At 40.6% G+C, this 13,016-nt stretch overlaps 1 protein-coding gene across 1 annotated transcript in view; it reads left to right on the top strand.

Annotated features, from left to right (window-relative positions):
- Positions 1-11,352: 11,352 nt before the first annotated feature.
- ltk (leukocyte receptor tyrosine kinase) overlaps positions 11,353-13,016 on the top strand; it is a 66,376-nt gene continuing 64,712 nt past the window's right edge. Inside the window, exon 1 of the mRNA XM_015969994.3 lies at positions 11,353-11,629. Within this exon, the coding sequence (XP_015825480.3) occupies positions 11,581-11,629 (49 nt within the window). The 5' untranslated portion in view covers positions 11,353-11,580. The remainder of the gene's footprint in view (positions 11,630-13,016) is intronic.

The following is a 13,016-nucleotide window of genomic DNA, read 5'->3' as shown; positions in this document are numbered from 1 at the left end:
TAAAAATACGTCAACACAAAATGTCTCTTTATGTTCATGTACTGTCTTCTCTTCGTGTTCTCCTCAATGCCATCACTTTAGTGGTTTTGGGGGATTCCCCATCTTATTTCCTCACTTTATTGTACACTTTCCTGCAGTCTTCACACTATCGTTTGTTTCAGTTTGAGTGAACATCGTATCATCATTTCTCCTTCCTCATAACCCTTCCCATTGCTTTCAGCTATTAAAAAAAGATATTGTCTGAGGATTTTTGACACTTTGCCAAGGAAATGAAATCCTGAGGTGGTTTCATCTCTGAAACAGATATCTCCTGCTCGCCCACAGCAAAACAAACTACTATTTGAAATGTCAAGTCACTCATAGAAAATTGTCTTTGTTTTATAGAATCTGCCAAAAGCTCTCGGGCTTAGCTATAACAACTTCCTCATCCCTAAAGGAGTATGAATCAGCTGGCTTGGGGCTACAGTTCACAGAATGAACCAAAAAAAAAAAAAAAAAAAGAGAGATCAGTAATAATTTACATGATGAAGATGAGAAGAACAGATCCTTAAGATCCCCCAAATCACATCATATTTAACTTTCATGAGCTCGGACATGAAATCATTTCTGTCTGCTTGGGAGGTAAACATGACTGCATCTGTTGAAACTTCTGTCTGTTCAGCATTTTAAGTGACTGACCGATGCTACGTTTTAAAGTAATATCAGTAAAGCAAGCAAATAAAGTTAAAATCCCATAGTCATCATCACACACTGGTGAAATTCATCTCTGCATTTGACCCATCCCTGTGGGGAGCTGTGAGCTGCAGCTGTGGCTGTGCTCAGGGACTATTTGATGGTTTAACCCCCATTCCAAGCCCTTAAAGCTGAGTGTTAGGCAGAGAGTAGTCCATTTTTAAGGTCTTTGGTATGACCGACCAGTTTTGAACCTTGATCTCCCAGTCCCAATGTGGTCACTACTACACAAAATAGGACACAAACAATTACAAATCACATATTTGTTTAAAACAAGAGGTTCTTCCTTTTGATCTTTGAAGATCAAAATGTTTCCAGACTCTTTAAAACATGTTGAACAAAAACATAAATAGCATCTTAAGTTTATGATAAATAAATGACTATTTTAACTTTTGCACTTTGTGAAAATAATTCAGTTTGAGAAATTTATTTAAAAAAATTCACAAAAGAAAAATGTTGAGAAAGTCTAATCAGATGTACTGTGGAAGTATTTGACTTGGGTGGCTGCCCTGCATCCAAATCCTCCAGAAGGCCGTGCATGAAGCAGAACTCTGACCAGTCCAACTGAAAAAAAAAATAAATAAATAAAAAAAAACTGAAATGGGAAAAGAAACCAAAACAACTTGTGAAAATGCCAAAACTGTCAGTTTCACTGAAAAAAAAGTCCTGATTCTATCATTTTTAAATTTTATTAGCTTACTTTGAGCAGCCAGAAGGTTAATTAGGCCCGAGCAGCGAAAGCGCTGCGAAGGCCTCTTGTAATGATCTTATATTTCTATGGATTTTCTCCAAACTACATCAAATAACATGACAAGAAAAAGCAAACACCAGTCCTTGGGCCAATTAGAAACCACATGCTTGACTTGACTAATGCAGTGTTTGTCTTCGATGAGCAGTTGAAAAATATCCCATTCAGAAATACCCTTCTGATTCCATTGTGCTGCAATCATGTTATAGATTAAAGCCATGAACTCAGAGTTGTAGATGAGCCAACACGGCGGCTGTCCAGTCAGCAATAAAGATGTCTGGACGGGTCAACGAGTCGAACATCAGAACCAGCTGTGGTTTGTCTGTCAGACTGAGTCGTGAGCAGAAAAACTTTTGCTGATGAGAGATTAATCAAAGTTTATGAGGAAGGAGAAAGAAGAATCACACAAAGACAGTCTGTGAGAGTTCACCAGGAAGCCATATGACCACAAACCGGAATGGAAATCCACTTTATCTCCATATTTTGGAAAGTTTATCTAATAGGCGGAACATGCGGCATTCTTGTGGGAGCTTAGTGTGTTTATTTTCCATAATTCAGCTGCATATCTCAGTCATCAGTCACAAGTTAATAGTTGCTTGATCATCAATATTCTCTTTTGTTTTACTGCAAACTTATCATCAGTTTGTTTTCTCCTTCTACCGTTGCTACACAGTTTGTTTTTAGCATCTTCTGAATTTTTTTCACATGGTCTTTAACAGCAAATTGGTCTGAGATTAATTTTCATTATTTAGCTAAAGAAAGAGTCAAAAGAGGTCTAAATAAGTATAGCTTCCAAAATAACATCAAGATTTCAGCTTAAGGAATAAAAAGATGCCTAGTTTAACTCATACAGTAAATAAATAATAAAATTAATTTGTATTAAAAATTACGTTTAGCATTGGAAAGTGGCATGAACATTGTGTTTTATTTACAAAACAAATAGTAAACCTTAGTTTTGATAGAATGTTAACTGTTTCTATCATCAGCACAGTTATACACAAAGTCTAGGTTTATTTATGGCTTTCCATTTATGGCCTGTATTTATATAGCACCTTCTTAGGGTCCTAAAAGCCCTCAAGGCACTCTACAACACAAACAGTGATCCACCTATTGCTGGTTTCTTGCCCAAGTACACAACAGCAACATTCTCTGGTCAAGGTCAATTTTATTTGTGTAGCACATTTTAAACAGCTGTTGCTGACCAAAGGGCTTCACAGCATGAGAAAACAGATCACAAAACAAAAACAAAAATAAAATACTTAAATATAAAAATAGTTGTACAAATGCCAGTTCCCAAGAATTTTTCAATAAAGACAATCCAAAATGATTAAAAAAAACAAAGCAAAAAGAGGTAGAAAATACCTAATTAAAATAATACTAATACTAATTAAAAGCCAGCTCATAAAAATGTGTCAAAGTTAAAAGTTATTCAGAGTCTGAGCAGCCCTAATATTGACAGAGAGTCTATTCCACATTCTGGGGCCTGCCACAGAAAAAGCCTGATCACCACAGGACTTCAGCTTAGTTCTAGAGACCACCAGAAAATTCTGAGTACCAGATCTCAAGGCTCGTAGAGGCACGAATGGTTAAAAGCTCAGATATATAAGAAGGAGCAGAACCATTCAGTGACTTAAAAACAAACAACAAACGTTTAAACTGGATCCTATAAAATACAGGAAGCCAGTGCAAAGTCTCCAGCACTGGAGGGATGTGCTCCCTTTGCCCTTTGTGTGTTAATATGTGAGCAGCCGCATTCTGGACCAATTGAAAATGGTGATTGAATGTCTGCTTAAGGCCACAGTACAAGGAGTTGCAGTAATCCAGTCTACAGGAAATGAAAAGGTGGATCACCTGTTCAAACATATTCAGAGGGAGATAAGGTTTCACCTTAGCGAGCTGCCTCAGATGGAAGAAACAGGACTCAACCACTGCACTGACTTGCCTTGTTAATTTAAATGAGATGCCATGTTTATGAGAAACTCAGCGTTGCGGTGAGTGTGTGATGTACGCTGCTCAACGCTGATTGATTCGGTTAGAATTCTCAAGGGGTGGGGTTATTTGAATAGCATTGGGTCTGGAATTAATAAACCCAATGGGTTTGGGTAAAGCATTGGGTCTGGTCTGGATACCAGACTCAATGCTTTCCATAAGGAAGCATGGGGCTGGCTGGTCAGGCTACTGATTAACATAATTCAAGCAATTAGTCAATAAAGCAAGAAGGTCAGCTCCTACTTTTAATGGCAGATACATTTGCAGATCATCTGCAAAACAATGAAAAGCAATATTATGCTTCTTGAAAATGGAACCCAGAGGCAACAAGTAAAGTGCAAAGAGAGTCGGTCCAAGAATTGAACCCTGGGGCACACCACAGCTGAGAAGGGAATTGTCAAAGCTAAAAGAAACAACTTCCACACAATATGACCTAGCAGATAGATATCACCAGAACCATTGTTGGACCGTGCCTTTGAAACCAATGTAAGTGGGAGATGGGATGAAACCTACAACCTGCAGATTACTGGACTACTTGCTCTACCTCCTGAGCTACTGCTGCCCTTAAATAGATTCCAGTTTATTTATAACGTCTTCTAAAAATGGCAAATGGTGATGTCATCCCTGTACATAAAAACCAAGATAGGGACAAAAATGGGCAAAGGATAAAAGCACAAAGGAAGTAAAATAAATGACAGTAAATTTAAGATGAGGTCATTGTCAGTGTCTCACTCTAGGTTGCAGGCCAGAGAGTAAAGATGAGTTTTTAAAAGGGATTCAAATGTCTACCATGCAGAGGGCAAGCATTCCAGAGTTTAGGACCTTTACATTGGAGGAACATAACAGGACAACACAGAGGAGCTAATGTTTCAGGCCAAAACTAGGTAGTCCATCTACACCTCAAGGACAATGGTCACTTGTTTAAAGACAACATTTTGGACATGGAATTCAGGTGGTTTGAGAGGGGGGCAAAAGAAGCCATCTATGTGAAACATGAAAAACCAACTTTCAAAAGAAAGGGTAGCCTTAGGTGTTATCTTTCCACCACCTACAGAGCAGCCTTGACTCGTCTCCCAAAGCAGATAAACCGAACCTCACTTTGAGTCATGTGACCACAACAGTGCACAAGTGGGCTTTGATGGGGATTTGTTAGGATCGACTATAGTCTAGAAATCTATACGGACAGTAGCAGAATCAACATGATTTTGATCTGCACGCCATTAAAACCTCCGCAGCCCTGTCTAGTGGCCGACCAACCACAGTGGGAAGTTACTGAGCGAAATGAAGCTGGAAAAGGTTTGAAATGCCTTTGGCATCAACTTTGGACTATTTAGACTCTGGCTTTTCTTTTATTCAAGAGCCGATAGAGGTACTCAGGTCCTTTATTTAGAAAAAGGGTGTATTTGCATCTTCTTCAACAGTGTTTGGTGGACTACCCCATTGGCTGACATCCGTAACCATAAGTACGGGAGAGTATAAAGAACCACCTTTCATCAAATTTTTTGACAGGTCTATTGTTCTTTGATCTTCGTGCCCCCCCCCCCATGAAGGGGAGGGGCTGTGGGAACTGTGGGGTTAACATAAAACAGTTATCAAGCGTAACTAAAGTGATTCAGATCAAAGCAGATCATCAATATACATCTTCACAAAAGGAGACTTAATACGTCATTACACAACAGTCATCAATTCATTTCTTGACATATAGGGTCATTAAAGATCATATCACAAAAGGGGACTACTAACAATACACCTGTCAGGTTTGATTTATGGTCAGTTGGGGAAAGGGCATAAAGGTCAATGAACAATAGACCTGTCAAAAAAATTGACGAAAGATGGTTCGTTATACTCTCTAGTACTTCATGTTGTTTGTTGTCCAATAGCATGTGAAGACAGTTTGAAAGACAACCGTAGATCCCATCTCACCACTGAGATCTGTCAATGGGTAGTGGCCAGACTATATATTCACATATAGGATGGCTTGCCAGGCTAAGGATCGTCAGCACCAACGACACAAACAGGAAGCTGAATAGAGGGAGGGGCAAAGGACTCGTGACCTTGATTATTTCATCAGTAACATTAATGGCTCCATCAGCAACACCTATTGCCCAAGAAGCAACTTTCTGTGTGACTGATGGATTTTTTGAAAAAGATTTGGATGCATCACAGATTCTTGTTCAAAATTCTCCACTTTACGTAATGCCACCGCTGTGGTGAAAGGCTGAATGAATGCTTGGGGGAAAAAAAAAAAAAAAAAAAAACGATGCTTAAAACCACAACTGACATTTTAGGAGAGATTAATTTAAGTAGCCACTAAATAAAGTAGTGCACCCTACTCTTAGAGTATGATTACCCTAAAATAATTATGCTACGATCCGAATGCTGAATGCCAATGTTTCCACTAATTATTCATCTAAACAAAATCAGTTTGACATTTTGCTGACATTCAGTAGTTATTAAGTCATCAACTCATCAGAAATGTGTTTTCTTTCAAAATCCACAAAGACCACTTAAAGGCTGATGCTCACTGCCTCACTCATAACACAAGCTGTTCAAATCCCTGACTCAAACACCATTCAACAAAAGGCAGAAAATGAATAATTAATGACTACGCTGGGATTCTCTACGCTGCCAGCATGAGAGCATTCCTCTCGGGGTTTTCAGCAATAAATGAAAGACTCATAAAAATAAAAACTTTGCATTTCCTGTGAGCAACACAAAACAAGGTAGAATTGAAGATTTGAAATAAAGATATGAGAAGGATTTAACTGACAAGCAGTCAGGCAGACTTAGAACAAAACAAAAATTGTTTTGAAGCACAGACATCATTGAAACAAAATAAAAGAAACTGGTCAGATCTGTTCATTGCAACTCAGAACCACTAATTGGAAAACCTCGGCCCCTCCACCCACCTGCCACATTAAGCCCAAATCCCACATCTCCTGTGGGATTTCAGAGGGAAATATTTAGCAAAGCTTCACTCAAAACGTTGTCATGGTCCGTGGCGAGCTACCTGCCAGGAATCATCTTTGCCCTCTGAGGCCTAGTCCACACGTAGCCGGTTTTTTTTTAAAAACGAATATCCGCCCCTCCAAAAACTTGCATCCACACCACCTCATTTAAAACAAAAACTCTGTCCACACGTACCCGGATAAACACGTTGTTAAGGACATGCCAGACCTGTAGGCGGCAGTACTTCCCCGTTCTTAACCTCGTCCTTCGTCTGTGGTCTTCCACAAGGAGCAGTAATTCCGCTTGCAAAAACAAACAAGCAAAAAGCGCTTGGACAATTGATAAAGCGAGCGCAGCTCTGAGGGCATCCATGCTGTCGGCTAGTGTAAACACAGGTCGCACACGTGATGTCAGCATTTTTTTTGTCGCGGAAAGTGACGTTGCAGACCTTAAAACTCCGGTTTTGTCTGTCCACACGCAGGCACCCAAAACGGAGAAAACGCAGATCTTCACTTTGGCCGGAGTTTTTAAAATGATCCGTTTTTATGTGAAAAAACTCCGTTTTTGTGTGGATGACAGGCCAAAACGTAGACAAATATGTACGTTTTGGCAAATCCCCGGCTACGTGTGGACAGGGCCCGAGTCTTGTCAGCAGGTGGGCGTGTCTGAGAGCAACCAGCTGTAGCTGATCCTGTCATCAAGGCCCAGGGGCACAACACCATGCTGGCTTGTAGGAAATATGTGGGTAGTAGGATATTGTTGGTTGAAAAATTAAAAGTTAAAGGATATAAGGAATTTGAGCTGGGTATTCTGTTAAATGGGGGACTAGTGGTATATAAGTTTGTCATAGACTTTTTAAGGGACAGTGGATTACTTGATAGAATTTAGTTTTTTTTTTTAAAGGATACTCCCCACTTCGACTCACACTCCCATTCAGTGGGTGGCGGAAATGCTCCTGAAAGTTGGTTGCCACCCGCCATTCACCAACAGAAGAAGAAGAACACCATGCTGGATGATTACTCTGTTTTGGGTAGCTCTAGCCATTTAACCTGCCTAGACGTTTGTGTCTAGTTAGAAAACCTGTCCCCTGAAAGTTCAAGACAATTCTTCCCTGTTCTCCTCCAGGTTTCCCACTCCATGTTCCCTCGTCTCCATAACCAGCCTGGACTCCTGCACTCCAGCTCACACTGCCGTTCCCCTGGCCGCCCGCTCTCAGCCACTCATCTGCCTTCACCAGCATCTGCACCAACCTCACCTCTGGACAAACTTTTTGTCGCTCTCTGGACCCCTTCAGCCCTCTTCAGCCCTCCCGTACCCGACCAAGCTCCCTCTGTGCCTCCTACCGCTACTGGAAAACAGTAAGCTCCCATCTAAGCCAGTATCTCCATAAATCCCTCTGGAAACTCACTCTGTCTCCCTCCTCAGAACCCCACCCTGGAATCCTGCTACCAGTACACAGCATCTTCAGTTCCCGTTACTACTCTTTTAGATCCTCATTTAAAATAAATCCTTTTTTACACTTACAAGTTTCCCGTGTGTGATTCTTCATGTCGTGGGTCAAGAAACTGCCTCCCAACATGACAAATGTGGAAAAGAGTCCATCCATCTGCTGTATGTCCATTCTGTGTATTTTGTCAACTTGCCTTACTTAGTTCTTTAAAAACACACAAAATAAGTTATTTACCTTGTTGTGCTAACATTTTGGCTAATTACTACAACCATCTTCAGAGCTGTGGCGACGTTGCTGGCGTTACTTCCTTCACCGTTTATCTGCGGGCTGCCTGCGCTCTCCTTTTCAATGACACGGTCCCGTGCATGATCTAACATGTAGACTCTATCGTCTCTGTTCATGGTTCCGTGTCCACGTCTCCTTATTTCTATGGCTTCTTTAATCCATCTTTAATATTTTTGTTGTTCTGTGTTTGTGATCTTTGTTTAGTCCCAGTCCATTATATGGTTTTTCCTTGTACAGCGGTCAGTCACAGCTGATTATTGTACTTTCTGCTTCTTGTTTCGCTGCTCTTGTTGTGTCTTTGGTTTGTTTCTTTCTCGCGCACTCTTTGGTGTTCTATTGTTTGTGTATTGAGTTGGCGTCCTGTTTCTCCTATGTATGTTTTATTGCAAAGTTTAAATGGTATTTTGCAAATGACTCCACATTTTTATCCTGCTGATATCTTGTCTTTTGGGTGTTCTAGTCTTATTCTAACTGTTTATGGTTTTGTTTGTGTTTTTTCATTGTTATTATTTTTACTGTAATGTCTTTGATGTAGAGAAGTTATCACTGGTTTTAGTTCTTGTTTTTCTAGAGTTCTCTATTTGTTTTGGTTGTTCTTTTCTTTCTGTTGTTTCCCTTTATTGCCCATGTTGGGTATCTGCAGGTTTTTAAAACATTTAAATATGTTTGTCCTCTAGTTTTTGGTACCATTTTCTTTTATATTTGCTCTGTAGTTAACGTTCTGACCACTGATATTATATGTATACTTGGGTGTTCTGATGTACATAATAAATATTGGTCTGTGTGAGAAACAGAGAAAAATGGCTTCAGTCATAAACCCGTTAACTCCTCAGTATCCAGAATGATAATGAATCGCACCTGGGGGAAGTCCCCATGGTAAGTCCCTGCGGGTTGATTCTATCTGCCAATCGGTGGCTCCCCCTAATGGTAGGCGTTAATTTGAGCCGGCCAATCAGTCAGCAGTGGGTGTGTTGGACCAGTTCGTCTCAAAGCAGACCGCCTCGGGGAGAGGGCTGAAAAGACGTCCGGTTGTGCGTGGAAAAATCCAAGGCTACTTAAATGAGAACACCCCAAACCCAGTCCAGGCGGAGTGGAGACGATGCTAGTGTGTAAACGCTAATTGAGACAGGACTGTTGTTGTTGTTGTTGTTTTTGTTGTTGTTGTTGTTGGTGGTGGTGGTGGTGGTAGTGTGTGTGTGTGTGTGTGTGTGTGTGTGTGTGTGTGTGTGTGTGTGTGTGTGTGTGTGTGTGTGTGTGTGTGTGTGTGTGTGTGTGTGTGTGTGTGTGTGTGTGTGTGTGTGAACGGTGATGTACATCTCTAATGTGCATTGAAATTGGGGGAAATTTACTGTTTAATGAGAGACAGCTGGTGAAAATAATGTGTTCATAATTCAGATTGCATATAGACACACATAGTTAAGCAAAACTGACACATTTATAGTGATTATGTGTATAAATATTAGATTTCTCTACTTTAAAAAAATTGTTTTCCCTTTACGTCCACTGCCTCAGAGACTTTTCTTTCTATCTCAGTCAGTTCTACATACGTACCCAGTTCTGATGCTACGTGAAACCAGCCAATAAGGCCAAACTCGAGATCGTTTGGGAGATTTACACCAACATTTACAGCCCTGGTGAGACACTGAGGTTTGTTGTACCTCTCAGAGCATGTGATGTTGACTGTTATTTCACCTAAACAACATCCATGAGAAGAACTTTTGACGTGCTCTTCTCTTCAACAGTGGCAGTAAAGGTGAGAACTAGTCTCAAGGAAGCTTTTATGGATAGGTTATGGTGGTTTGGTGCAGATGGGGTGACGGGGAAGTGCTTCCCTTGTAATTGGATGGTTGCAAGTTCAAAGCCTGCTCAGTCTGTAAATGTTGCTGTGTCCTTTCCCTGCACCAACACATCAGATTTTATACAGAGAGTCATTTAATTCAACCACTGAATCAGGTGTGTTGAAGCAGGGAAACAACTAAAACATGCTGGATAATTGCATCCGAGGACTGCCATCCCCTGGGGTGTTTCATGGCTAGAAATTAAACTTGACATTTTTTTCTTTCACAATTACGTTTGATCGTCTGTTTCCCTGAAATAAATCCTGACTGTTAGCTTCTGAAAAGGAAACAATTCATTTGGGACCTTATTGTCCATAACAAGGATAGAGGAGACAGATGATAGTTAGAAGTAACCTAAATCAGAAAATCCAAGATAAACAAACGAGACCAGACAGAAGGGGGGCGTAGAACGGCTGAATGAAACACAGAGACGAAAATCTGTTCTGATGTAGGTGAGTGACGAAAATAAATCAACTTTAAAAACTTCTACTCTCTTAACCAGGTCAGGATGCAGGTTTGGTGTTTGGTAATTCTCTCACTAACTTGCAAAACTTCACTTCGCTCTGATGTGTCCTTTGTGGATTAGAGCAGTGATTGTGATTCTTACCCTGCAGTCAAGGTCGCCTTCTTTTCAGTTTTCATCCCTTGTTGATAATGTGATCTACACTTTTTCAACCCATTCATGTAAAACATTCATCAACATCATTGAGGCATCACTATTAGACTTGGAGATATATAAAAAACAACCAAAACACTATTTCAAAATTCCTTTTAAAAGTTTTATTCGTAAGTCCAGAAAATCTGTGCTCTTCACCTCAGCCATAGTTACAATTGACTAAATTAAAAACCAAAATAAATAAACATGTTTTGATCCATTTTTCTGTCTTTTTGTGGCTCATTTTCCTCCTTGTGAGAAATGCTGATGTAATTTTCCAGCTTAGAAACAATCATGGATGCTTTTTTCTAGGAGTTTGAATACATTTCTGAAGCTTTGCAGTATGAATCTTCAACTGTCACGAACCTTAATAGTCAAGCTGTGGTAAAAAAGTTGCAGTAATGCATAAACTTCAAAGGTTTTCTATTTTTAAACTCGTTTGGAGCCATAACAGTAATGAAAACGACGCTTTTTTATTATTAAAGATTCAGTTGTCAAATGTTTTTATTATGCCATATATCGCTAATTATATCCCTCAGCTATTGTTATAAATAATAGGCCTGTAAATAAATTTCTTGGATTGGCTGAAGCTGCGTCCTGATGTCAGCAACTGGAGCACATCGTTTTGAGACCCGCTGCAGGACGCACATCCTGTCTCCAGGACCAAGGGAGCCCGTTATGAGCGTGACTAACTCACGCCGAGGCAGGAGGAGGGGGTGATGGGGGGTTGCTGTCGTCACTGGGAGCTGCAGCAGCATCAGCATCACTAGTATGAGTAACAGTGCGCAACTTGGAGACATAACTACACTGTCCGGAGCAGCGCGTGTGTGCGTCTGGTTGTGCGCGCAACGCGTTTCCACGAAGGCGTAAATGAGCCACAACTCCGCCGTCGCCGTGGAGCCGCAGAGAGAGAGCGAGAGAGGGAAAGATAACCATGGATTTAATAAAAACACGCACTTATGTCTCCATCATCGTTTTCATGAGTAAGTAGTCGCCTCTGACTTTTATCTGAGGTTTAACTCTTAAATGCGCAAAAGTTCTGCGCTTTTCCCCCTAATGTTTTGTTTCTGTGGTAGCAAAATGACTTAACGCACACTTTATTTTCCATTTGTAACTGGTGCTACCCCAGCATGGTCCTGTGTTTTACTCCGAGCTTGTTGCAGCTTGCTTTCATCCCTTTGAGAGGCAAGGACCATGCACTCATCACTCACATTTCCGCGCACAAGCGCAGACGTTTTCGCCTCCACTCAGGAGAAAAGTGAACTACAAAAGCTCGACACCATTAGAGTTGTCACTTTCTCTTGAGGCATTCTTGAGGGAATTTGATTTACATCCATTCTGCAGCAGGGGCTGGACAAGACTTGGCACGAGGCGCGCCATGGAGCTGCTCCCCGAACAGCAGCAGAAATACATAAAACACGCTGCTTGTTTGTTTTAACCGAAGAGAGAAAACCCGCTTTATTATTGAGGAGAGGCCATTAAATCATGTTTTATTCGTTTCTGTCAGAGTGAAAAGGCGTAAAAGAGCAATTCTGGGAAATAAAAATGCTTTAGATAACTCTAGATCTATTTAAGCCAATTTGATGTTTGGATGGGTTTGATATGATGGGATTATTATAATCAGCCTTTAAAACAATTTCAATTGTATCTTCTCGTGAACACATTTCCATGTTTTTAAATTATTTTTTCATGTTTCTGCTTTATACCTGTATAAATCCAGACTTTTTGATCCATCTGAGAGCCCAAAGTGGGCAATAGGAAGTCTTACCCTCTCCTCCTCTGAAGTTGCAGCTGGACCACTAAGTGGTTCTTGCTGCAGTCCATCTCAGAGACTTAAAAGTGCCCAGGGTGAGCTTTGCCAAATTTCGCAGCATTAAGTGAGACCTCCCTCTCTGGCGCTAAGAAGGCAAATCCAGAATGCAGGACTTCTTCCCACAAACTGGCTTGTTGAGAATTATTTTTTATTAGCTATTATCGTTTTGTGCTCAAAATGCAGAATGAGAACTATCAATGGGAATGTTTGTGTGAACAGGCTGCATTTTTGCCAGAAGTAGCAAGCAGGTTGTTGCTGTTATTTTTCCATCATCCCCAGTTCATGAGTGTCATTCTGATAGAACAAAGGTCTTCCTGGCTTTCATAACTTAATGGTGCAGAGCACAGCGTGTAATCAGCATGCAGCCTTGGCTTAAAGCCAAACTATTTCTACTATTTGCTCTCTGACAGAAATCATTTCACCTCCTTCAAAGGAGGCGTAGCAGCTAAATGTGTTCATAGTTTCTGCAGAAGGAAAGTAAAACACTCAATGTCAGAGTTTCATCAATTTCCTCTACATCCGTTTATCCCGCACTTGTGAGCACAGTGAATTGCCAA

This window comes from Nothobranchius furzeri, chromosome 18 (assembly GCF_043380555.1).
Source record: "Nothobranchius furzeri strain GRZ-AD chromosome 18, NfurGRZ-RIMD1, whole genome shotgun sequence".
Lineage (NCBI taxonomy): Eukaryota > Metazoa > Chordata > Actinopteri > Cyprinodontiformes > Nothobranchiidae > Nothobranchius > Nothobranchius furzeri.
This window is presented reverse-complemented; position numbering and strand designations above follow the sequence as displayed.